The 27092-nt window shown below is 37.3% G+C and overlaps 1 protein-coding gene across 1 annotated transcript in view; it reads left to right on the top strand.

The window, feature by feature from the left end:
- Window positions 1-27092, top strand: part of SMURF2 (SMAD specific E3 ubiquitin protein ligase 2) — a 65716-nt gene that overhangs the window by 4768 nt on the left and 33856 nt on the right. The window contains exons 2-3 of the mRNA XM_085304683.1: window positions 23999-24037; window positions 25579-25687. Of these exons, the coding sequence (XP_085160809.1) occupies window positions 23999-24037; window positions 25579-25687 (148 nt within the window). The remainder of the gene's footprint in view (window positions 1-23998; window positions 24038-25578; window positions 25688-27092) is intronic.

The raw sequence follows: 27092 nt of genomic DNA, 5'->3' as shown, positions 1-27092 counted from the left end.
ATTGCAGGAGGAGATGGGTGCACAATGAGAAGCTGAAAAGAGAGCAGGACTGGCTCTTTACAGCAGCCTTAGTTAGATGGGCTTTAGTCAACAATCAGACAGTGGAGCCTCTTCACGTAAGGGGTTTTTGTCCTTCTGACACGTGACTTGCGACAAACCAGTGCTTAAGGAATCAGAATCAATAAATTATATACTAAGTGGATTAAGTTGACAAAATCATAACAAAGTCGATAGGCATGCAGCTAGTCTGTTTGTGTAGGGATTAGTAGGATGCGTGGCCCTTGATACTGTCATTGAATTATGAACTGTGTGTGCATATATGTGTGTATGTATTTATATACCTATAAAACGGTTGTGGATTGCAAGTTGTAGAATTGTAAGCACCTTTTGAGCAGATTATGTAGAGTACTCTCGACTACTTGTTTCAATGGGATCAGCTTACAATGATGAAGTTTTATYCATCTGCATATTAAATTAGGTATCTGTGTTCAAGGAACACAGACCATCTGCAATCGTATATAGTGGCAAGGAAAACAATGATCAAAAAGGATTTGGGAGAGGAATTAGTGGGAAAGCAATTCAACATGAGCTTCTAATTAAAAGGGCAAAAAGGCCTAATATTCATTCTTGGTTGTAGAAACAGGAAAGCCGTCAGTAGAAGCTGGTAGGGGATCTACCTTTGTAGGTAACATATGGGAACATATGTGGGAGACATATGGAAATTTGCAGCCCTAATGTTAGGGGTCTTTTTTGTTGTTCTTTCAAGTTGTTGTGTGGGGGGAAGAGTATAAGTCCTGGGGTGGAAAAATAGTGAGTGATTTTTATAATTGTACTTGTCGGTTAAATGTAAAGAGTTTAAGCTGTACTGTAATGTATGTGTTGTTGAACTAGCTGAGTAATTCAGCTGTTAGCAACACATTCTTTTCTRTTTTCCTTTTTGTTTGTTAATCGCTCTGAAAATCTGATCAGGCCCCAGATGAAGACATTTTGTCTTTGTGTCTGTAAGGTGAATAGGTTGATCCCTAAAAGAAGACAGCTTTTCATGTTTTGTTCTGTTTTATCTCATGGYCTTTGAAGTATATCCTTGCTTTGGCATCTTACTTAAAATGACGTTTCACCGTTAGGGCAGATCTTTCCTGTGGATATTTGAAAAGGTGAATGGTTTCTTTGGGAGTCTTCCCTTCTCTCATCATCATCATCATAATGACATAGCCTGACTTCTGACGTGGCATAATACAATGAGTACATTGCTGCGCTGTTACATGCGTGTTTTAATACATTAGAATTTAAATGCTCCTGACACGTGCAGTGTCTGAGATCATTTGAATGGCTTCTGAGTGGCTGGTAAAGATTAATCTCTATGTATCGTTTATATAATTTTTTTTATATATATATATATATGTATATGTGTGTGTATATATATATGTGTATATATACATACATATATATATATATAAAAAAAAGATAATAAACATGAAAGTAGCTACTGCCTGTTTCCACTGTAAGAGCACATTTCCTCTTTGGGAAATAGGATCAAAATCTTGAGGGGCATCTGACAGTAGCRTATTCAAGGAAGCAAACTGTTGACTTTTTCTTACTTCTTAAACTTTAAAAGCTTGCAGTGAAAGCATAGATAAGAATTCACTTGCAACTTTAAAGATATCTTAATCTGTAGATAAGAAAGCTCAGGACAAAACTGGGTGGTAAACCCTATCATCTAGGTCTATGTAGGGAAACTTACACTGAGTGAAGAGACTTGCACAAGATCATAAAAAGGATAAACCTGGTAAAGCTGGGATTTAAAAACGTTATCTCTTGACTCTCTGCACATGTTTGTTGTTTCTCTTTAATACARATCCACAGAAAATGGGGTTCTGATCTAGGCCTTCTAAGCCTATACATTGRGGGTGATTCAGGGTCATTTTTTTCAGTTGTATTTTAACAAGCTGCAGGTTCTTGTTAGATTTTTTTTCTCCTTTAAAATATTTGAAAGATACAGTTTCGTGTTGCACAGGCTAATTAAACTAAAAGGTCTGATATTTGCAAAAGTGGGTAAGAAGCATTGCTTAGTTGAAGTGTTATCCACATTTTCAAAGTTCTGAAAGTGAAAGAAAAAGTAGCAGCATGTAAGTTTATATAGCTGTATCCTGTTGTTAATTTTCTGGAATGATTCTTGGCCAATACATGTTTAAGACAACATATAAAAAATGTTTTCTTGTAGAATAAGAGAGTCACTCTCCAACTATGGCTTTGGTATTGTTAGTTGCTAGTGGTTCAAAAATACTCAAGTGAAGTATTTAATTCTAGTGTCCTTTCTATATTATCTTCACTAATTGTTTCATATATACAGAACTTGTACAGATGTTGTAATTTGCTATCATTCGCAATGAGACTGTGTACCCAGCTTCTACCATATGTGCTTAAATTAGGATGTATGATACCATATTGCCACAAACATTATAGTGATGGTTCCAGTGTAAAAGCATTTCTATGCCCAGCACCATTTTCCAGACTGTGGGTATCCCTCTATTCCAAATGACATTGTGATSAACCGATTGAGGAATTTATCCAAGTTAAAACTAATTTCTTCGCTCTTCTCTCCYCCCTCCTCCCTTTTTTTTAATGGGCATAGAGAGTATGTAACTGCGACTGAGTAGTGGCTTACGTTAGTCAAGTGTTTGTGGGGTTGGGGATATATCTTGCGTGATCACATGCTGCGGCTTTAAACAAGTGACATACATAAACTCATTTTCATTCTGCCTTGACCTAGATTTTAGTAAAACCAGTGGAGTTAAGGGAGTCATAACTAATCTATCTGTAATGACGCTTTTTTTTTTTAACATGCCTTACTACCTGATTTTGAATTGAGTGTATGGATGCACACATAAGTACAGTTATAAATGCAGTTGTGCTTGTATTTAATTGAGGGCAAGAATATGCATTAATAATACCAAAAGAATTTTCTGAAAACTTGAGCCAACTTGATGATCACCTTATAATATAAATAAAAGCTAGGCTCTGTGCTCTTAAACCTGCATATAGTAAAACTGCTACTTAGTGTAAATCATAAGACTTGAGGAGGATAAATGGAATGTATTCAGTAAAGCTTGTGTTTCATTTTAGTAAAAATATACTCCATATACTTATTATTAATTGAAAAATATAAATGTGTTAAAATGAAACACGTTTTATTCTTAGTGGAGAAAGAAAGATGTATCTGAATTAGAGTAATTAAAAAACATGGCTTATAAATAAATAAACTAAAATSCTTAAACGTGTGTAAAAGAACTACACATGTCCAGGTAAAATATGTGGTTATATTCATACTTAACTACCTGTGATTAGAAGCTTATAGTGTTRATTGTGCCAAACATTTGTTTGTCCTTATGGCAAATAATTCTTCAATTCAGCTCTTACCAGAACATTTGCATCTTTCTATGATAATCTTCTTTTGCTCTGAAACAATTAATTTATAATGTGTACCAGAACATTTCCATCTTTTTATGATAATCTTCTTTTGCTCTGAAACAATTAATTTATAATGTGTCCCAATCTTGCTTTTGTTTTCAGAAAAAAAGATTTCTCTCTTTTCCCTGATGGATTTATTAAAATTACATGTTTTATAGCTCTATATAGAGRACTGTGAGCAAACTGAATTGATAGTAGCGTTGTGCCTTGCTGTAGTAATGTTAAGGTAGTACCTCTTTTGTTAAGCAGCCAAAGAAGTACTACTGTCTTAATTTGTAGAAGGTGATGTCAGATGTGATTTTAAAAAGCTTATAAAGATGATGCTGACGTAGGTAGGTGGTGGTGGTCATTGCAGGGAAAAGGGGATATTCGTAAAAGTGGAACGGGATAGAGTGGAGCAGATGTAGTCAAGAGCTGGCTAGAGGAACTGAGCTGACAAAGGGACCTGAGGGGACTATAATATACCAGTTACTGGGTCATTTTACAATGGAAACAGAAAACTAAAATAGGTTCCTGTAGTTAGACTGAACCATACAGAAGTGTCTCTTGTTTCAGACTCCTGACTACAATATTGCTCTTAACCAAATAGTAATGATTGCATTTTCAGTGTGAAAATCTGAAGATACTGAATGTTYTTCTTCCTCATGCTAATCTTTATATTTTAATTTAATTTTAAGAMAATACATGTTTTGCTAAGTACTGCCTTTAAATGGACATGAAGGACCTGGTCCTGCCATATGCTGCATAGCACTTACTTAGCTTTCCTCATTAAGAAATTAAAAATGCCTGACTACTTTAAGCATGGGTTCACAATGTATGAGATATTAATTGACCCAACTTTAAAGACTGGTATAAAGCATATTAACACAGAAATTTTCTAAAACTTTTGTCTATAAGAATCTAATCAAAATTTCAAGAATGTTTTATGCTGTGGTTGCAGAAGCCTCTTAGTAATCAGCACAGTCTAGACAGACAAGCCTGTGAACAACTGTAATAACTTTAAGTGCAATCTTTCATAATTTCAAATGGGTCATATAAATGGCATTTTTCAATGTGTACTGAACATCTAGAATCACTAGTAAAAGCACAAAATGTTAGGAACATAGGTAAAGAGAATCTTTAAATGTATACATCACATTTATTTTCATAAGAAACTGCTGCTGAAGTTGGATGTGTGGACTGGGGGAAAAATAGCTTGAASAGAGGTCAACAGCAAGCAAATGCTACTTCATGTGTCAAATCCCCACATATTCTTAAAGAAGCAAATGCCATCTGTAAATTTAAGATTACACACAATAATTGGGTTGTGTTTGCCTTAAATAGTGGGATATGCACTTTTGTCAAAAAGTTCAAGGATTTAGATTTTTGTGATCATATAAATGCAAGACAGGCCAAGATGCAGCTTGAGGTTGTGATGTTATGTTCCATTATAGCGCTTTTATGAAAATCTTTCACCTTTGGGATTTTTCACCTGAGAACTGGGTCAAAGAATGATTTAAAATGCTACTGCTTTATATTTTCTTCTGTAACAGGAAGAGGGAAGGCCTTTAAGCAAAAAGTGACTTAGAGTAATTTTCAGTAGTAAAAGTGTTGTGCCTGATTTGTAATAAAATAAATAATTTGTGCTCCCTTCCTYGAGCTTTCTTCTCCCTTAGTTCATAATGCTTTCCCAATAGCTATTTTACAGTGAGGCAATAAGAAGAGCTTAAAGTTTCTGTAGTCCTTTAACATAAAACAATAAAGTTCTTGGTGTCCCTGACACCAAGTGGTTATGTTTTACCTTCTACCCAGAGAGGTGCTAAATATTTATCTTTATCCATGTATCATTTGCTTCTATGGCCAATAGAGCATGAAGAAATTCCCGTTCGTTTATGGAATCTGAATGTAGAATTGTGAATATGTGCTTCAGATTTTCCTATTACCTTATTTATCATTTTTCCTGAAAGTTCCTTTCCTCTGGTGACTTGCTCATCCTGTAGAGYAAGTCAGCTATTTCCTGTGTATCAGCATAACGCAACTTAATCTATGCAGGATAGTACTTTGGACCCCTTCAAGGGCTTTATATTTTTGTGTAAGTTTATTGATACTTCAAATTCTCTCCATAGTTAAACATTTCTGTATAGCATCATCTGAGACCGGAGGTTCACTTGTGTTCTGCAGCAACCGAGCGTCTTTGTGACAGAGCAGCAGTASCATGAAAAAATTGGCCCTGGTTAATCTGACCTTCTTGACGGGTTATAGTCACGGCTGAGCAGTATGGTGGGTGGGAACACTCGTTCCTAAAGTTGCTGCTGCCTCGTGTAGCCTGAACGCGGTTTTGAGTGACTTTGTCTGTATGGACATCTTTGCTTTTTATTTGTTGTYGGTGGAGTTTATGCCTACAGTTTAACTTGAAATTCCAAGGTGAGACTTACAGCACCAGCTATAGTTGCGCTTCCCGTTATGAGACTGTCTTTTCAGTTGCTATTAAGTAACCTGCTAAAACTGAAATTTTTCATACTAGTTGGCTAAATCAGACTGAATTTATTTTTGGAAAGTTTTTATTAATACTCAAGCAGATTTAAGAAGGAGATTATAATTCTATGCCATGTATAATTTTTTAAAAATACTATTTTGTAGGGTAAGAACATTATTAAATAGGTGATCATCATATCAGCAATGGTTTGTGTGCGTTTTAACCAACTGCCAGGACAGGAGCCGAGTACACAGGCGAACGATCCCATTTGGTTAATGCTAAMCTCGGTGTGATGCTTCCAGTGTGAAGAAGGACATTAATGAGAACGCAGAGGGCTYAAAAGTTGGATGAGGGTGGAGGAGAAGGGAGTAACCTGGGACAAGGAGCCATCTGGGACAAACGGGCAGGAGGTTGAAACTGCTTTTGGCAGGGCAAAATGCTGGGAATCTCTTGGTACTCGGACCGTACCGGTGTAGCAGTGAACAAGATGCAGGGTTGCAGGGACAGCCCTAATTCTTACTTTTCTGAACTTTTAAATGCTTAGCTTTGTAACCTAAGAATGTTATMTATTGTGTGTGCGGTGTCATAGTCACTGATTTAACTATATGACTTGCAAGAAGTTTTCATCCATAGCAGAGGTGTCCTGTAAGAATTTAAGATGTATAACAACTGTAAAGAATGTAAGCAGTCTCAGCTGAATGTAGGAGACCAGTTTAAGAGCACTTTCATCACCTTGATCCTGACTGAAAGAGGTAGGAAATTAAAGGCTGGCTACTGAGTGACCATGATTCGTAACATAATCCCAAGAAAAGTTTGCAGTTAAGATTATAATTATTCCTTATATGTAGAACAAAAGGAGATGTTCAACTTTTAGSAAAATCTAAAAGCTTTTTCTAAAAGCTTTGATTCTAAGAAATATGATACAAAAAGGGTCAGAAGACTTTCTGCCAATCAATATGTGAAAATGTTAAGAATTCTATATTTTGTAATGCTTCCTTGATTAATTTACATGCCAGCTACTCACAGTGGTTTCCAAGTAACAAATATTTGTTCAGGTAAGTGTTGCCAGCTATTGATGAGTTAGTTGAATGAAAGAAAAGTTTGACCTTTTTTGGTCAGCTTTCTCTGTACATTTGATAACTAATATATCTGTATTGACTGTGAGAGTTATCATTTATGTACTCTGCTGGATCTTGCATTGGATATAAAGATTTCTTTATGCAAAGAGGGGGAAAAATGATCCAGTTTTACACACTGTCACCACTGTATTTGTACAGGGATAGCTTGATGCATTAGCTAGTTGATTGATCTAATATACTGTGTTTTGTTTATATTAAGTTATCTCTTGGTACAGAAAACATTGATCTTCCATATAAATACACACATACCCCCCCAAAAAAAAAAGAATTTAAATAGTGAAGAAACAAATCTGAGATTAAATGTATTGGGCAGATGTATCTCCAGCAGCAAAAGCCATCATGTTGCATTTGAAACTTCTTTTAGAGGCCTATTCAGAAAATGTTTATATATGATAAATAAGGAGAAATTTTAAGAATGCTATCAGATGTGTGAATTTTTAGTTAGTCAATTAAAATAAATGAACTGATAGAATGTGAAACTGCTAAGTTTCATTTTAAGTAAACTTACACTCAATWTTTTYTAACTATGAAGAAAAGTTTATATATAGTTATATATAGTTATGCATAGTTTATATAGTATATAGATTTATAGTATATAAAAGTTTATATAAAAATTATTTCATATTTGTTTAGTGTTACTCTTTGAATCCAATGTTTCTTTTTTCATGTAAGCCTTAATCAATGTAAGGCCAAAACAAAGTCTGCTCATAGGAAGACACCTTTTCCAACAACTGCTTGTTCTCACTACTTGAGCTTTAGACAGTTATAAAACTGTTAAATATTTGGGGGTTTTGTTTGTTTGTTTGTTTCAGCTGATCCCCTTTTTCATGATTTGGAGTCTCTGAAAGTCCTAATTCCTAAGGAATTATTTAGGAATCTCTATGATGTTAAAATCTTGGAACTTTCCAGAGCTAGCTGTTTCATTTTCAGATATACTATATGTATCACCTTTGTACCAAAATTAGTATCAATTTGTCAGGTTAATGACGAGTTGTCAGAGTTTGATAGGTGAGCTATATCTTTGCTATTAGAAGAATATTAAATAGGTAAAAATTACCGATTCCGTCAGATAAGGTATTATTTTATAGAATTATCTTTTTCCATTGAAACTCTTCTGGGTTTTTTTGCACACGTGGATGTGTTTAATAGGGTATGCTTTATTCAGTGTATTTGGCTGATCTTCAAACTTTTAATTAAAGCATTTACAATATAGTTATTTTTGTTACAGTGAATTGTTTTATTGTTTCAGAAGTGAATGAATCATATATTCTGGGTTATTTTTTCCTGGCAAATATTTTTCTTTAATGATTACTCATGACTAGCTTAAATTGTACAGATGAATAATACTTGAAATACGGTATTTTATTCATCACTTCAAATGCTACAACGACAAATGGAGTGAAATTATACATAGGTCTTTTTCCTTTTGTTTGCAAGAACAGTACCTTTATTTACTCTTACAGCAGACTAGATTGGCACTGCTGCTACTGTAGACCAATGAAATGATAGTGCTTCTTGTGTGATTTCAGAAGTGTTGCTGATCACTTCTTGTAATTGAACACCTTTGTTTTTCTTTTACAGTGGAATCRTCGTTTTCAGAACTGTAATAACTTGATCTGCTTAAAATATTTGTATAGAGTTGGATTATCATATGAAAATGCATTACTGTTTAGAGGTCTCTGAATTTTCCTCCACCTGAATATGAGGAAAAACTTCTTTACTGTGAGTACTGGAACAGGTTGCCCAGAGAGGTTGTGGAGTCTCCTCCTCTGGTGGGTCTCAAAACCTGCCTGGACATGAGCAAGGGGGTTGGACTAGATGATTTCCAGAGGTCCCTTCCAACCTCAACCATTCTGTGATTCTGTGTAATTGGAAATTTGGGTAACAGTTGTATCCATGGCCATCTAAGAACAATACTGGTTTCTTAGCAACATATAATGGTATGACCCTCCAGTTTTTCTTTTCAAATTAGTTTAGCTGACTTACTCCTACTTCAGGCCTCTCCAGACAGTATCTTCAGGCCTCTCCAGACAGTATCTTCAACTTTGTTTTTGCCATCCTTTGTATTCCACTATAAACCTGAAAACACGTAACTAGCTAGTCTTCACTAACTGTTTTTTATTTTAACTACATCTCCATTCCATAAAATCCTATGCTATTTTTTCATTTCCCAAGTTTTTCCTCCCTCCCATGTGGAGGAACAGGTGCTGGCTCTGCAGTTRAGGTTGCAGCAGGGAGTTTCAGGTTCATGTTCCATTTGCAACTGGAGAGAGGTTTCAGTAGTCCAGCATCCCTAGGGGAGAAGGGAGATACCCAGCAAGGCCCAGACAACGCTTTGATTGCCTCTACGTGGGTCAGCCATAAATGCAACTCCCAACAGCAAACGGCTTGCGTAGGATTGCTGCATCACTAAAATGATATAGTGTTCTCTGCATCCATAAATTTGTGTGTTCCACTGCCCTGTATTATAGCAACTCACTACAGCTTGTCTGATTGATACCTCGTAGCAGCAATATTGAGTGTGCCCTTTCTCGCCGCTTTCTCTGGGTCTGTTTACTGGAAGCAATCTGGGCCATGTTGCCCAAAGTATAACCAGTCTCTAGTTCTTTCCTGTGTGGAATTTGTGCTCTTAATCTCTCTCTCTCTCTCTCTCTTTCTTCTTTTCTGTCTGAAGTCAGTCAAGTGGTCAGCCTGTTTTGAATGTATCGTACATATTGTTGTGAAGAAAACCATCAGTGGGGATCCCCAGCCAGTCTACAAAAAAGCTAGTGCTGTTACGTTTAGTTGTGGCAAACATAGCAGAAGCCAGCACAGCAATGTGGTGGTGTGGGAGCTGCTCGCAGCAAGTGGCCTGTTGAATCATAGCCTTCTAAGTCAGTCCCAGGTGAAAAAGAGCTCAGGTGCACTCCTTTGAAATGGCCAGCAAGCGTTAATGCAGCTGTTGGCGTGKGAGGATGCAAGTAGCTCCATGGCCCCCTGAAGACAGAGAGGAACACAAAAACTCTACCATTTCTGTTAGCACGGTGGATTTTTAACTGTATTTTTGCTGATTATACTGAATTTTAAAATACTCAGATGAGTAGAAGTAGCAAAGCAGGACCTAATATGGGGATGTGYTTTTAAGCATGCAATATGTTTTTCAAAATACAATAGGAGTTTGAGGCGGTGTATAAAACCTGAAGAGTGAGTCTGCTTTTTCTTTGTATCTGTGTAACTGGTATATGTAACCTAGAATGTAAAGATTAAATTCTGATGGATTTTCTTGAGGAAGAGAAAAATTGTAGATTAATTAATTTTTAATGTTTCCCAGACTCTCTTATTGCATGTAGGTTAAAAAAATTTTTTTTTCTCTTTAACCCCTACTCTACCCTACCTTTTGAAGCTGTTCTCCATACCAAGTATTTATAAACAGAAATTAATGCAGTTTCTTTTGCATGTACCAAGCCTTTATAAAATGAGGAAATATTCTTGTGTGTGTGTGTGTGTGTGTGTGTGTGTGCAGGGGGTGATTAATACTTGGTTGTACTCTGATTTATCTTTCAAAGAGCAGTGGAGGCCTGCCTAAAAAACTAGAATATGCTCCCAGTGAACTTATATTACTTCTGTTTAAAATAGTCAAACCTCTACTGCTGAAACTCAAGAATTTATGAACAGAATGACTAGAACAGCAACTCTTACTTAAAAAAAAAAAAAAATACAGCTATTGGATAAATTGGTATGAGTCCAGCTGCTGTGGATAAATTGATTTTTCTGTTGCTTTAAATCTATGATGTGTTGGTATTTTGGCAGGATAAGAAAAACAARGATATTAGAAAGTAATTTACTGCACTGGGATTAGTAAAGAGTGTTCTGTTTGTGATTGGGGCAGAGCAGGATGGTTTAGATGTGTCTGATAAACAGGACGAGGTCTAGTCTGACAGCTGGCAACAATGGGTTTTGCTCAAAGTCAGGTGTACTAAATTAGCAAATGTATTACAAGGATACAGGAGAAATCTTGCAGAAGACAGCCTTGTAGGCAGAAGCGTTGCCAAATGGGAAATGATTCATCGTCTCTGAATGGGATGAGCACTGAGCAGAAGCAGTTTAAACCTCAGACTGCTTTGGCTCATAAACCACCAAATATGTGATTAACACTTTATCTTCTCCAATCCTATGTGGCTTTTTTTTGTTTTGTTTTGTTTTTAATTGTCTGCTGAACAGTCTATATTTAGCATCAAAATCTGTTAGACTTGGTTGTTTATTCTAATGTCTGTTTTATAAATTTGAACATGCTTAGGTAATTTTGCAGCTTTTAACTAAATCATAACATGTTTGCCTGGATCCTAAAAGCACTCTAATCTTATTAGCCTTTAGCAATTTTACCTTTTAGTGAGGACTGCTATTTATCAGCAATGCAGCTGCAACATGAGTGACACAGAACTTGGTAAAGTGACTTAGTATAGTTTATTTGCATCTATTTAGTAAAAATGGAAGATTAACTGGAGATGTAGATGCCTGTTCCAGGGCAGCCATTGCATTTTGATGTTTAGTATTTAAAAAGCTTGTATCTGTTTAACAATGGTAATGCAGTTCATATTCTACAACATGCAAAGGCTTGGTCTGTCAGATGTTGTAAATGGAGAATATATTTGTGAAGTCTTAAGTTTAATTAATCAGTACAAAAAGGAGCTACAGTTTACAAAGCTGTCTGAAGGAATGTAAAGGGGGGAAGGCTCGCGCCCTCTTTGTTCCTTCATAATTCCTGTGGGTGCCTGCAGAGTTCTGGTATGCCTGTATTCATGTTCTATTTACTATAAATTGTCTTAGTGGCTCTAAAATACATAGGTGGTTGAGATAATAGTAGAATTAGGTGATTGCAAGGAGTTTAGTGTTAAATAACTGACATGCAAGAAGATAGCTGTGAGAGGGAAAATGTTTTTTTATTAAATAMGTTAATACATTATTCAGCAAATATATTATTTTTGAGCCTGGAATAGCACTCAATTAGCAGTTGAATTCTCTAAGAAGCAATTTGTCTAGAAAATAAATCTAAAGATTGCTCTGGAAAGCTAGGTCTAGCAGCCTTGCCTCTTCTCTTGCATATGCAAGTATGTACAGGTTGGTGGAAATCGGGGGTGTGATGCTTGGGACGGTGCTTTGCGAACGCACCTGCGAGAGGCTGGGGCTTCCTGGAGTCGCAGGTGCGGGAGTCTGAGGGTTGTCCATGCCCTGTTACTCAGCGTCATACTCCCTCCTCTTTTGGCATCACCTGCTTCCCACTTTTTTTCCTACTCTGGAGTCCCCACTTCATATCTTTAGCCAAGTACTCTTCTTTCTCAAAAAAATTTGTCTTTTTGCTGCTTGAACATTCCATCTTCTCAAAAGACTTCTGAAATCATAGTTTAAATTGATGGTAAACTTTGGGGTGGGGAGCAAGAATCTGTCTCTTTTTGTATAGTGGCAAGCTGTTTCATCAGAATTCTGTATTGTTCTCTAAAAAATCTCTATTATTTTTACTGTAGTATATAAATACTGAACTGATTAATTAATTTAAACAACTTGTACCAAAAAAAATCGTTGGTATTTTAGTATAAGCTGCTTTAATTTTGTTGAAATAGATAGAATTCTCATGCAGTTACCTCATCTCTGTTTTACAGTGGTAGTGTCTTAAAACTGTTTAATTTGATTTGTAGAACACATCTGTTTGCAGACAAGCTGAATCTGTTAATGTTAAGGGGCTAGGCTGGTTTAACTAAATAATCCACTTTATAAATTGCATAGTATATAGGTAGAGCTATCTCTTGTAGATGAGGCTTTATTTATTTTTATTTTTTTAATGATAACATAGTCTGGACTAAGATACACTAAGCAATGGATGTTTTCCCCATTTATATAGTATTTCTGTAGGTATGGACAGAACTAAGTAAACAAAGAGGTATAAGCATGGTAACCCAATGAAAGTACGTGTAGTCCACAGAGGTCTTTCTGCTGACCCTATCTCTTTTGGCAGAAGCCTTTAATAAATGTTCTTTAAAGCAACACTTGCAAGAAGATGGCACTGTCAAGCTCCATAGAGAGGCTCTTTCCAAAGTTGAAAGCATTCCTTCAAAAACAATTTTCCTCCCCAAAAGTAAATGTAGGGCCATTGTGCTTAAATATTTCAACTTCGTTAAAAGGAGGAGGAGCAAGGATACAGTTTTTGTCAGGGAGTCAGCTCAGAATTCATGTCTTAAGTTGCTAGTATTGATACAGGAAGATGTAACAGTGTATCACTCGCATGCATTTTCTTCATACAGCATGATTGCAGTAGATCAAGTGTACTACTAAAGTGAAATTGTGCTGAACTTCGAGTTTAGGTTTGTAAAATGCACTGGGAGTCCTTAGCTAGTGATAGTATTCAAATCACTGTACTCGAGAATTCCTTAACATAAAATTTATTATGGAGTGATGTAAAAAAAAATCACTCACATGTTTCAAGTCGTATTTTTGAAATGGCAAAATTGACTACTTTTTTTAAAAAAGTTACTGCCTTGATAGCCATCATGTTTCAGGATTTTTTTTGTATAAAGCTGTTGACGATACTTTTAGGAGCGTTAATAGGAGGGTTAATATTTACAGTATTTCACCGAAGAGTGGTGTGAGAATTGCTGTGGGCACGACGCCTGAATCGTGTGTGGTTCCCCTGGAAAAGCACCAGCTGGTAGTTTAGTGTCCCACTAGGATCATGTTTGTAATAGGAACAAAATTTTGAGACTTGCTGTTTAAATGGCGTGTGTGACTGTGCTCTGATGGAGACGGTCGTGCTCCTGCGGTCCAAAAAGCTTCGGGGAGCTACAATTCCCGCTGCCCAGGAGCGTGGGTTAGTAGCAGGTGCCTCTTGTCTGAAGCCCCTTTTAAAGTTCAGGGCATTTTGGTCTGGTTGGCAATTGGATCATGAATTTCTTTTGTTGTTACCTCTGCTATAGATCATTCAGAGGGTGGTGAGTTGCGCTGCGGGGAAACAAATCCAAGGGCTCTGCTTCTTGTTAAGATGTTTTTTCTTTCCCAGCACATTTTCCTAGGTGTATGAAGTACATCAGGCAGAGCAGGGCTCCAGCGTGGCCAGTGTTAGCTTTTTCCACCACACCCTTCTTATCAAAACGAGCTGCRAAACAGATGGGTAAACTGCTTGGTCCTGATTTTTATTTACTCGCCCTCGGCAGAAGAGTCTTGTGYGCGCTAAGGATTTTTGGGGTATGTGATTTGACAATTTTGGACTAATCACTGCTATTCAAAATAGGTCTTGGTTAAAAACTAACTACGGGATTTCAAGCAAGTCTTTAAGGATTGAGGTAAGATTTTAGCATAATGATTCGTAAAAGTTTGAGATATGAGTACCCTCCYCTACCCTTTTTTTCTTGACCTCTTAAATACTGTTTTCTTAATATATTTCTAGGACAATATAATGTATACACRTGAGTTTACTTTGCTGACACTTGCATATAATAATCTCTGCAGATTTGGGCAGAGATTTGGGCTAATGTTACTTTAAATTAAAARTTTTTATGGGAATTATGTTTCTAATACTGCAGGAAGATGAAATGCATTTAATTGAGAAACCTATACAGCAAATATGACAGTAACATTGGTGGATTCAGTTATCTTTACTGAATTTCCAACTCCTACCCTGATAATTTTTACTGAAGAATGAATTGATAGTCTGTATTTAATACAAATGTGAAAAACAACTTTGGAATTGGTTTGAAAGTTAATGTTTGACTGCTGACATCCTTTTTGTTTGTTTTTTAAAGCGTTTTAATAGTTGTCAATTTAAAACTATTTTTTTCCTCCTATTGACCAGCATACTCTTCAGTACTAAGTGATTTATTTATGATGAATTGATAATACAACAGTCATTTGTAAAATTTTGAAAAAGGGACAAGTTGTGAGGATTAAACCGTGTCCAGTAGGGTGGAGAAGTTAACTTTTATTCACCAGAAATTCCACTTGTGCGTTAGAAACATCCTGGCTGGTCTGAGAGGCTCCATCCACACTAAACCAGGAAATGCGGATATTCACACTAGCTTTGGTTTTCCTGAAGGTTCCCACGTGTTACTGCAGTCCTTTTTTGCTCTCTGRGGCGGTGATGGAAGCCCTGGCTTACACAGCACCCTGATAGCAATGTTTTAATACTGTATCATTTAGACCAAATTTGCATAGACCTGTAGACCTAATATTTGGGACGTAGTGCGCGCACACACACAAAAAAGGAATTCTTCAGGTTTTGCATCTATATATTCAGTTTGGCTAGTCCAAATGAAAATTTCTGTAAGGGAGACTCGTGAGGCAGCACGGTAGGCTTTCAGATGCTGGGGGAGGGTTGCTGCCTTCCTCGCAGAAGTGGCAGCCTGATTTCTTTCCTTTACCTCTTGACAGGCGTATCAAATACACTGGACACATGAATAGACTCTGTGATGTGTGTGGCAGTAAGCCCATCACCGACTGAATCAAGGAAATGCGAATACATTAGTTGCTTGAATGAAGAATTCTTTGGTGTGGGGCTTTTTTTTTGTTTTGTTTTACTTTTGGCTTGGAATGGAATAAGGGAGGAGAAGTGGAAAAGGAAGCCCTTTGTTTACAGTAAAACAATGCTGTGAAGTAGACATCATGATGTTAAAACAGGAGTCTAAACAGGGCAAATCTAGGCAGACTCCATCTGGCTGTGTCCACGAGTCACTCAGGCATCCTAGGCACCGACTGCCGGACACTGGAGCCATCATCTTTCCTCCCCCCCCTTTACCGAATTCAAAATAGCCTTGGAGACTCTGCCCCAGAATTTTATTGCTGCATGAGCTGAATGATTTTTTTGGCTTAACTGTTTATATGCAGTGATGCAATGCGTGTTTATTAATGGTTCTGCCATGATAAATGCATGATGTTTTCATTTTGAATTTTACTCTCCATGAGTTTTATTACATGCAAGTAATACAGGACTAGTATTCTAAAACCAGTCAAAATACAACATACAGTTATAGGAAAATTCAGTCAGTCTGTATGCAATCTGCTGGAAAGAAAAATGTATTGCCACTATGTTAGTTTCTGGTGTATTTTATAGTGGTTTAAATTGTATTTCATTATTGCGACACGTTTTCATTTCTGTATACTCTATATTACTCTTTGGGTGAATGCAAGTTACTGCATTTTTTTTTTATTTGTTTAATCCCCAAGGAATAATTCTGATTTGTTGAGACATAGATTTCAAACTGACTATGCTTATAAGCAGGTGCCTGTGATCCTTTGAAATGGGTTTCACTTTACATGCAGCATATTAAGGATTTAGCATCTGGCTTGTGTTGAAGTTAAACTTGCAGAAATGTGTTTATGGGACAATTTAGAATTTTAACARTTATTAAAGGAAATTCTTGTAAAATGTACATTTCTAATACTAAGATTATCCTAATAAGTATTAAAAAGAGCTTACTTAAAAGCTGTCTACCTTGCATTTGGGTATCGGCCTAACAATAATGCTTGTATTACGGTAAGAGTATGGATAGATGTCCGCTGCAGACAGCTGTGYCAGCTGCAGAAGTTACCATCCCTTCCGAGTCGCCCTGGCTCCCGTAGCTCTGGGCACAGGAGGGGTCACGTATGCCGCTCCAATGCATTTAGGAAAAAAGTACCCGGGTTAGCTTCAACAGCTGGTGCTGGTGGTTTGAGTTTACCTGTCTGGTTTTGCCTTTGGGAGAGTAGGTAGCGCTCACGCCATTCTTTGCTGCTGCAGATCCATGAATCTAGTGATGGGCTGGGAGTTTATGTTTAATCTTACCAAGCAGAGTTTGTCCGAAACCATCACGTTGCCCAGTGTGCCTGGACAAACTGGGCTTCTCTGTGTGTGGCATCGGGCACTCCTGTCTCAGCATGTGCTGTCTGTACTGGTCCCAGTAAAATCCAGAGATGTGGCAGCTAGTGACTCTTTCAGCTCGCTCAAGTCTTCAGAGGATGGTGTTCAAGGTTTTAATTTATGGTGTTTAAGGTTTTAATTTGAGTAGCACTGAATTTCAGATAATTTAAAGCATTGGAGTAAAAACTTTAAGCCTGTTTGGGAAGGGCATGCCAGCCTCTGTGTGTGTTTTGCACTAATGCTAGTTTAGTGCTTGTTAGGTTACTTTAAATTTCTACTGCTTTGTGAAGCTTCAGTAAGAGAAACTATCAAGCAGTAAAATGGAGCAACCTGAAAGCAAGAGGTCTGTATATACTTGCAAGAAAATTTTGGTTCTATGCTTCTGAGTGTGCTTTAGGAAAGAGAAAATAAGACTTGATCTGAATTTTTAAGGTTAAGATTGTGTCCCTGAAAATTGGAGGGGGCTAGGTAGTTATTTTGGCACCTAATGGTGAAATCAATTCCTTTGTTTTTGCAAAACAGAGGAGAAAAACTAGCAGTATGCGTTAAAGAGAAAATACTGGAGAAAGGGGGTGTTTTGTTTTGTTTTTAGTGCTGCAAAACTGACGGGTATGGCGTGTAGTTTTATAGTGTAACTGGAAGTTGCTGCCAGAAAAGTAGTCCAGCTTCTTCTTGCCCCCTTTGCATTAGATCTGCTGCCTGGGCCACTGCAGGATAAATCAGCTCAGCTCTTGGAGCCGGTGGAAAACTAATCTATCTTCCCAGAAGGTTAGTTTTCTATTAAGCCAGTCCAGGTTCCTGATCTACCTTGTACCCTTGTGATAGCTGGACCTGATCTGAGAGAGGAACAGCTGCAGCCCTCTTTATTGTTAGGTGCAATATGAACCCTTCCAGCTCGCGTTGATTAGTGATCGTGCTTAGTGTACTAGTCAGCTGCTGCATTCCTAGGCATTTCACGTTTCAATACCTTCTTTGCTCAGAAACCCTGTGCACCTGTAAAACATATATTTGTTAGGCTTACTTATCTTTGAGTGTCCCTTCTTGGTTATAATCAACTGTGATCTTCTAAAATGTATGAATTTCATTAACTGAAAGTAAATTCTTCATTTAGGGTCGTGTTCTGATATTTACAAGCTTGTTTATCTGCAGAAAAGAAAAACCTTACCTTTCAAAGGAAATTAAAATTAAAAGGAAATGAAAATGGGGGGAAAAAATCCCCGGAGAGAATAATTGTAAAATAAAAATTTAATATGGGTAGTTGGGATAAACAATTTTATTTCAAAACGCTAACTGAGAAAGTTTTTACTACCTCAACAGCTGTATTTGCAGCTCTGTATGGCATTATTTACAGCGCTCTTTGTTCGATGAATAGTTAAGAACCTCTTGTTTTATATCTTCCCTTGTGGGAATTTAGGCAGGTCAGAGGAGGGAATGTAAGCAGAAAAATACAAGCTGCTTTGCAGCAGGCCAACAATCAAAGAAAACAGTAGGAATTTGTTAGAAATGTTTAAAGTATTGAGCTGTCCTGCTGGAACCTGCGCGTGCTGTTCCGTTTGCGCCTCTTGCGTACGCGTTCTAAGAAAAAAAAAACGATTTTCTGAAGAGCTTTATATAATACGGAGAAAAGTATGCCATGGAAGCGAGTAAGTTCAAAACACCCCAAACAATTTGTGTGTCCCAGGGGCAGCAATCAGAAAGCAAGAGGGGTGTGTGTGTGTGTGTGTATGTTCATTTGTTTCCCTCGCTTTCCCTCCCTCCCTCCCCCGAACGAGGCTCATTCCAATCAGCAGTGTAATTGGAATGCAACCACAGTCTGGAGGAGGAAGGGGAATTTTTGGCAAGAAGAGACAGAGCAGTTGGGAGCTTTATTCAGATTAAAGCATAGACGACCATTCATTATCAGTGCAGCACGCATTAGCAACAGCGTAGCTTTGTGTTTCTACAGCTGGGACTTATTTTAGCGATTGTATTGCCTTGCATATTACATGCAAACAACTGGGATCTGATCACAAAAAGCAGTGCTAATGGCTTTCATTAAAAGATGGTGTTTCTGTAGAGGGAAGAAAGGCTTGTCTTCAAAATGAACCATTGTGGTAAAAAATGATAGGCAGCGTGTCTCTCTCTTCAGTATCCCATGTGTTCTGAGGCAAGCACTTTTTCTAGGAGAAAACCCTTGGGTAAAAAAAAAGAAACAGAAAAACAAAACCCAAACAAATTGTAATGTTAAAACTGCTCGTTGGATTCAGAAGGCTGAACTAGTTTTTCTAGGGTGATGACACGTGAAAAGCCAGAAGATTAGTAAACATAATCTTAGTTTTGGACCCAGTCCTTTTCTTCCTCCTATAAACTTTCAGCTGCCTGTTGACACAGTATTGGTTGCTTTTGAATATTTTTACATTACTGTTTTCCCCCCCCTACTAAGTCACATACTGCATTTCAAATGTGTTGGTTATATAGTTCCTTCCCAGTGTCTATAGTTAATGTGCTTGACATTCCATAGACATCTATGTTTACRTTTTATTTGCTTACCTTTCTTCCTGTGTTTCTCCTTGATAGAATTGATGTCTCTCCAATGTATCTGTTTAAAAATTATTTTAAAGGATAGCTTAAAGAATCTTATATTTTAATTCAAAAATTAAAAAAACCCACAAATTATTTCTGTTCTTCAGTTGTAGTCCTTAGGTACTAGTACTTCATGCTTTTGGGAAGTGTACAAATACATCCTTAAACCTTATAATCCTGTCAGAAATCAAGAGACACATTGTAAGAGAGGGATGAGCGAATACATAATATACAAATATACCTCGTGTGCTGTAGTGCTATAATAGTAGTATTCCTGTTTTTGCAGGTATGAAGGAACCAGATAAAGGAATTGGATAAACAAATTGGCTATCAGAATTGTACAGACAGTTTGATATGAGTTAGAAATAGCTGTAGGTGTTAAATACCAGGCCACTAGTCTTAAACACCCATCAGCCTTTGAATTTCAGGCAAACACAGAGCYGCTTAAGCTGAAGCCAGCAACCGTGTGCGTTTTCATCTGCTCCTGGTGCCCCGCTTTGCCTTAGCGTTGTTGCTAGCCTCGACAGTAAACCAGTTTAGAAACCGGATTCAGCCAAAACCTTAACTGGCACCCAAAAACCCAGTGATGAGTGTTTTGTTGTGGGGGGTTTGCAGGGCGGTTGGTTGTGCAGTACTAGTGCCGGTGTAGTCCTGGGATGGGAACGTATGGACGGAGACAGCAGGGAGCAGCAAACTGCAGTAACCCGACTACGATGGCTTAAATTCTCCTAGGGGGATGGAGTCTTACAAATATACACTGACTGTTTGGTTCTCTCATAGCATTGTGGGCTTGCTAAAAAGGAGCCAGTGTAGCTGTTTGCATCAGAGTAGCAGTAGTGGAAAAAAATGCAGTTAACTAATGGTAGCCAGGGAGTGGAAAGAATGCCATCCATTCTTCAGTAAATTCAAATAATATTTTTTTTTCTTAATATTGCCTTCCTTCAGGACTCCATTCTAGGTCTTACTGCTGAAGGTGATTAGGTTCATTGCAGACTTTTACTTTCTYCTGTGGGTCGTTTCTCAGAATTTGTGATTCTGTGAAACCGTTAAATCTTTATCATTTTTCACTTGTTTTCCTTGCTAGCTTCCTCTGTGGCACTGTTCATTTTCACTTTGTAGTCATCTTCCCTCTTAAGGATGGAGACTTTGTGTTATGTATACTTACTGTTCTGAAATAAACGTGTTTCAGTATTTAAATGAAATGATGATAATGTTATGGAAGGTATTCACTGTTATACAAGAGTTTGATTTCATAAAAAWGTATTAATTTTTTTTGTAAAAATTATTCCAAAATAAAAAGTAGCTATAACTAGAGTTCTTTGGTAACTAGGAAAAGAGTAAGCAGAGTTCAGAAAATGAGATAAAACATCTGTTTTTCTATAAAATTCATGTTTTCAGTAGTCAGTTCCTTCTTTGTGTGTGTGTGAAATGAATGGTTATTTTCTGTCTATCTGTAATTGCATGAACATTGTAATGCCTAACATGTAAAGGAGCTTACAGAAGTTTGGAGATATTAAACATGTATTTTGCACATAGTTGCAATATTTAAATTATCTTTCAATAAACCATTCTTAATGGCAGTCACTGTAGCTATAAGCAAGTCAGAAGGAAAAAACTGGCAAATATGATTTACTTCTAGTTCCTAGTTGAGTATGCAAGAGCTGTACTTAACAAAACTGTCAGGGAAGGGACTAAGTAGCTTGTAATATCCTTTTGCTCTTTCAGTGTTCCTGTGAACTGACCTAAGTAATGTATGCTAGAGTGAGATTATAAGAAACAATAAAAAGGTATTTAGTGAACGTATATTATGTAAAATTGATGTGCATGTTTGTCTTGGCACATGTATATTGTTCCTTCAGATTGGAACATTAATATTGTGCTTTCTGTAGGCTACCCAGGAAGTCTGTAATAAGTATAAAACATAGATATCTGCTGACTCATTAGTATTTTGTAGTCTACCTATACATATAACATATATATATATATATACACACACGTATACACACTAGAAGACATTAATGTATTTTGAGAACACAGTTATGGTACAATGCTCCTCCATTTTTTTTCTTTTTTTTTTTGGAACTGCTGTCAACATATATGGCCATTAGTTTTGCAAAAACTTCAGTGTGAGCTTCAATGTTCTAATGTTTTTAGTTTATGATGAAAAACATTTTAAAACAAATATTTACAGTAACAATTAACCCCCTGCAGTGGCCTTGTGTGCCCTTAGAAATTTTTAGAAGTGGTGCAGTTAGGTAAATCTGATAACGATAGTGAGTTTGGTTCCAGAACCGTCAGCATTTTACCTTGGCTTTTTATAAGAAAACAAAGATCTTGCTTTGGTTCTTGTTGATTTTTGAATCTTTGGCTCAAATCTGACAAAGGATAGAGGTCTCGAAGATAATTAAGTGCTACAAGTTTTATGAAAATAGTTGCTTGGATAAAGAGGAGACCCTAGGAGTGACCTGAAGCAAGAAGAAAACGCTCCAGCGAGGGCATTGCTAGACCGCTAGAGGGGCTGCGTGGGAGAGCATCTGTGCACATGCGCTAGCAGTGGGAAAAGTTTCAGCTGTAGCTTTTGGTCAACCATAAAACATAAATCCATAGGAAACCAGGCTTCCTTAGCTTTTATTCTCGGGGAACTATTAATCAGTTGGTTATCAGAGTATTTATAATAGGTCTAAGTAACACAGTGTTGAAACTGTTAGAAGAGTTAAACAAAAGCTCTGGTGCTTTTCCCATCCATGGGAAACCTTTTGTCCCCCCAAAATCCTGAGTTAGATTAGAGCTTTGTACATGGCCAAAGGCTGTTGCGTTTAGGGTTGAGCTGATGCTCATAGTGTCTAGGYTTGTTTGCCTAGAAATACCTGCTAGAGAGGGGGGTTTAATCRACGATTCTCAATGTCTCTCCTGTTTCGTTCATCTGACAAAGCCAGAATTTGTTGACATCTGATTTTCCTTAAACATGGTTACTAGAAGGAGAGATCTTGAGCCAACWGTATTGGCTTGTTCACTGATGGCTAATTGTTGGGGAAACTCGTTGCTTTGCATGTTGTACATGTGCCCAATTTTATAAACATGAGACTTCGGGCAAATTGCAGTGACAGATTTGATTTATGTTTTGAAAGGAACATTTTATGAGTTAACATTGCCATTTCTGTCTCAAGACTGTTCAAAGCAACTTTTTTTTTTCTTTAGACGCTACACGATTTCAGGAGCATACTGGTTTGCTTACAGTGCATTAGATGAATTTTGACTGTAGTGTAGMGTAGAATTTAAAATCTTCATTTTCCCTTGTTTCTTTTTTTAAAGGATGAAATTGTGCAGRTAATTGTTTTTCAAAATATTTAAAAAGTGACCTTTTCTGTAAGCATCTGTTCTACTTGAAGCTTTTCCTTGCTTTATGTAAGATGGTTTGTGAGCTGTAACAGCTGTAGGGGGAAGCCTGACTGCCTTTCGGTTGGTGTCTGAGTATCAGTCTGTGAGGTGCACTCACTGGATGCAATTTTCCATCTTTGCACTTACTGGTAATAGTAAATACTGGGAATTGTACAGGAAAATATATCCATGGCARTCCTGTACTGAGGAGTCTTCTGCAGCATTGGTTCCAACCAAATACCTCTGTTTGCTTTGTTTTTTTCATACTTGCTGTGGGAATTTCTGTTTCAGGATCCAWGGATCCTGTTGTGTTATCTGTAAATATTTTAATGTTTAATGTCTTGCACAGTATCTAGCAGTYCCTAAACCTATGATAATGGATAAATGTATGTCACTGAAAAACAGTGCGTTTTGTGAGAAGTCTTTTGTGTCTTTGTACCTCAGCACCTTTATATGAAAGTTTTCCCCTTTATACCTTTTTTTCTCTCTATTCATTTCTCATGAGAGATCATTCTCTCGTGTATTTTTGGTTGACAAATGCAAATCCTCCTAGCTTTTATTTAAAACAAAAATAAAAAACCCCACAATCTTCAGCTTCCACAAATAAAACATCTTGGGAGCCATCAAAACTCTGATGTTAAAAATTAGCTTACTCCCCTCCCCCCCCCCCCCCGGGTGTTTAAGGTAACAGCTTTTCTGTGATTTTCGTGTAGGATAATAGAAAAAGGTTAGACTGCCTCATGCACCAGCTTCGTAGTGGGGAGTCCCTGAAACAGCGGGGACTGTGTCGGCACCGGCGCYTGTGCCGTCCTGTGGGGAGCCGGGTGGAGGAAACGTTCCTGGGAAGCGCGGAAGTTGGCACAGCCGGCGAAGAACCGCCCGAGGAAAGCGCTCCGTACCGGCTGCGCTGTAGTCCACCTAGAGTAAGTGCCAGAAGATGGCACTTCTGGCTCAGCTTGTAGGAATTATTTAACATGTCAGTATAAAAGATAGAGGAGAACAGATCTCTTAACGTTCATTCATTTTATTTCCAGTGGGACTTTCTGGAATGCTGGGCAGGTAAAGAAAACCTGTTTTTTTTGTGTAGTGAAGAATCAATAACTTCATTATGTATTTCTTGTTTGTGTTTTTTTACAGTACTGTGTGCAAAAAACTTGGTGAAAAAGGATTTTTTCCGTAAGTAGCTGTTAAAGTTTATATAACATTTACACTATCTGTAAGTATATAAGTTCTGTACATCACTTTACATGCAGGCAGTGTATTGGGGCTGGGAGTTTTTGATGTTTTCGCACCATTTTGTTTCAGGGCTTTTAGCATTTTGTTTTAGTTGACATTCATCCCAGAGTGATTTTTAATAACAGTTAAAACCAAGTAAACAACATGCATGCTCTGTGCCCTGCAAACTCCTCTCTCTAAAACTTAGATGTTTTGATGCAGGGGAAGAGATGGAAATTTAAGGGTGTAACTTCTTTTGTGATAATAGATCCCAGAATTTATAGCTAAAAAAAAGTCGATCCATAGTGATTGTTAATGTGGTCTGAACACTGTGTGTGCAAATAGTATAGTAGGTGTTGACGGGCAGTGTCTTCATACAAATTAAAGGTTGACTCAAATGTCATGTTACCCTACTTTTGTAGTGCATCTGTTGGAGTTGGGAAACAGATTTACTCTCCTCGGCAAATGACATGTTTTTCGATATTAGTGCCACATATTAATTAAGATGTTTTTCATGTAAGATTTATTTTTCTTGGCAAACAGCTATACATCTTAATTATAACAACCATGTCATAATACTTACCTACTCTGAAATTTTGTTTTCATTAATTGTAATGATGTTTTGAAAGAAGCAGTAAGAGGGGGATGGAGAAGGAGGGGAATGCTATTGACTATGTATGAATGCACACATGGATCTGCTTCCTTCCTTCCAGCTGGGAACGGAGAGAATTTAAAAGGTCAGACCTAAACTTTGAAAAAGATTTGCAGAAGGGGTCATACAGACTTATGTTGTAGTTTATGGTTCTTCTAAAACTTGCTTTATATCTGAGATTTTTGTATTGATTATAAGTTATTTTAGATGCCCAACAACTTCCCCAAGGTCCCGTTCTTCCCTTTCACCGTGTGCTTTGTCCTTGTGCCCATGTGCTTTGATGCTTCTCTTGTGCCTCTCTGGGCTTGACTGGCTCTGTGATGAGCCACCCGAGGAGGCTGAACTTACACTACAGGAAAAGAGCATAATATTTCACCAGGTTAGCTTCCTCAGCAGTCTCAGTGTGCATCCACAGGAGTGGAAGAATTAGCGTGAGGGGAAAGAGGATAGGGCTGCATGGCCTGTTACAGCAGAGATGTAATTCTGTTTTTTCTGCTTTCTGTTGAATTTGTTGTACCTTGAGAACTTAATCTCCCTAATTCAGGGTTGAATAAGGTGTTTAGAGGCTTTTCATCAAGAATTCTTCTCCCAAGTGTTTGACTTGCTGATACAGAACAAGAAAAATCTGTGAAGTCCAAATGAAGAAACGTACTAATTTAGCCAAGTTTCTTGTGTTTGATAAATGTCATGTTATTCTGTTATATCCCGTTAGTTGAATATGACTTATATGATATGAATATATTTATTAATAAAAGCCAACTTCAAACAACATGTAAAATACCAGACTTTGTACAAGGATTTAGGACTCTAAAGCTTCCTCATCTTACATATTTTATTTCTCTCCTCTTAGGACTTCCTGATCCATTTGCTAAGGTTGTGGTGGACGGATCTGGCCAATGCCATTCTACAGATACTGTGAAGAATACACTTGATCCAAAATGGAATCAGCATTATGACCTGTAGGTGGTAACAGTGATAACCAAAGGTTTGAAGTGAAATCCTCTAAAGTACACGGAAATTGTCAGGTGTTCATAATACTATCCTGTTCACAGCTTGGAAAATATCCCTGGGTTTATTAATTTGAGTGAAAAAATACACATGTCAGAATACCACTTTCTGGTTTCCCTCAAAATGTAAACAATGTACTTGGTTTTCTAATGATGATATCTGCAGCATGTTTTGCACATACTGTAGCATTATTTTATTGCAATATTTTCATATAGCTACCTCTGTAAAATGAAGTAAACAATTTACAGTATTTCACTGGCGTTTCTTTTCTGTTTTTGTCTGTCTGCAGCATAACAGTCTTTCCTTCTGTCTGCCTCTTGTTCAATTTTCCCTCCTCTATACCATTCCTTTTATGCTGAGCGTTCTTTTCAGTATAGGTTCTTACCTTGTTACCATCACTTTAGCAGCTTTCGGTGCTGTTGTGTATGTCATGTTTTTCCTTTATCATTCTAAAGTGTTAGAATACCCCATTTGTTATGATTTGTTAAAGCTGTTTTTTCTATATTTTATTTTTTTAAAATATATTTTGACTTAATGAATTGCTTGGGTTCAGTAACAGTCTGTCTACGTTATTATGTTAGCTTGCATCAAGAGTGAGCATTTGAAGTGAGTCTCTCCATCATCCTCGCTTTCTATGTTTTGGCTTGCACCATGAAAGTCTTAGCATGCATGATCTGGATTCATCTGGATGAAGCTGAACTACAAGAGGCATCCTTTGAATGCCCCTAATGCTTTCCAACTCCTAAGGGCAATTCAAGTTGACAGATCATACTAGAGCTAGCTGCCCAAAAATCCCTGAAATGTGAGCGCCAATTTTTATTCTCATTTAGGTATACCTGTTGATAGGTATTAAAGCGTAGTTTTGTAGCAGTGAGAGTAAGGTGGGAAGGAAAGATGCTGCCAACACACTGGAGTGTTTGCTTGTAAGGACTTCTTGTAACCTCTGTACTGCTAAGTAAGAGATACTTTTCCAGGAGGAATAACAGGCTATAACTTGGCAGTTTTATCTGCTGATAAATTCTATGTTGAAAATGTCTGTAGTTCCCTGCTTCTTCCCCATTATGTGCCAGTTGTTGCTTAATGTTTCAAGCACTGGTGATAGCATGAGTAAACCGTTGACAAAAATGGATTGTAAGAGATTTTAAGTGTCCTGTGTTCTCCTGATTTGGAGGTGGTTCCCTTTCGGAGGGCAGGAGGAGGAGAGGACATGGGAAAGTAGGGAAAATGCTAATATGTAATGCAAGTAATGAGAAAAAAGATATAGATAAATTCTATCTGATTCTACTTCTCAAGGAAGGATGAAGAGAAGTTTTTTTTTTTTTTTTTTTTTTTTTTTTTTTTTTTTTTTTTTTTTTT

This window comes from Rhea americana, unplaced genomic scaffold (genome assembly GCF_003343005.1).
Source record: "Rhea americana isolate MKP2758 unplaced genomic scaffold, rheAme1 scaffold_21, whole genome shotgun sequence".
Lineage (NCBI taxonomy): Eukaryota > Metazoa > Chordata > Aves > Rheiformes > Rheidae > Rhea > Rhea americana.
The sequence above is the reverse complement of the archived record's forward strand: the minus strand, read 5'-3'. Positions and strand labels throughout refer to the sequence as shown.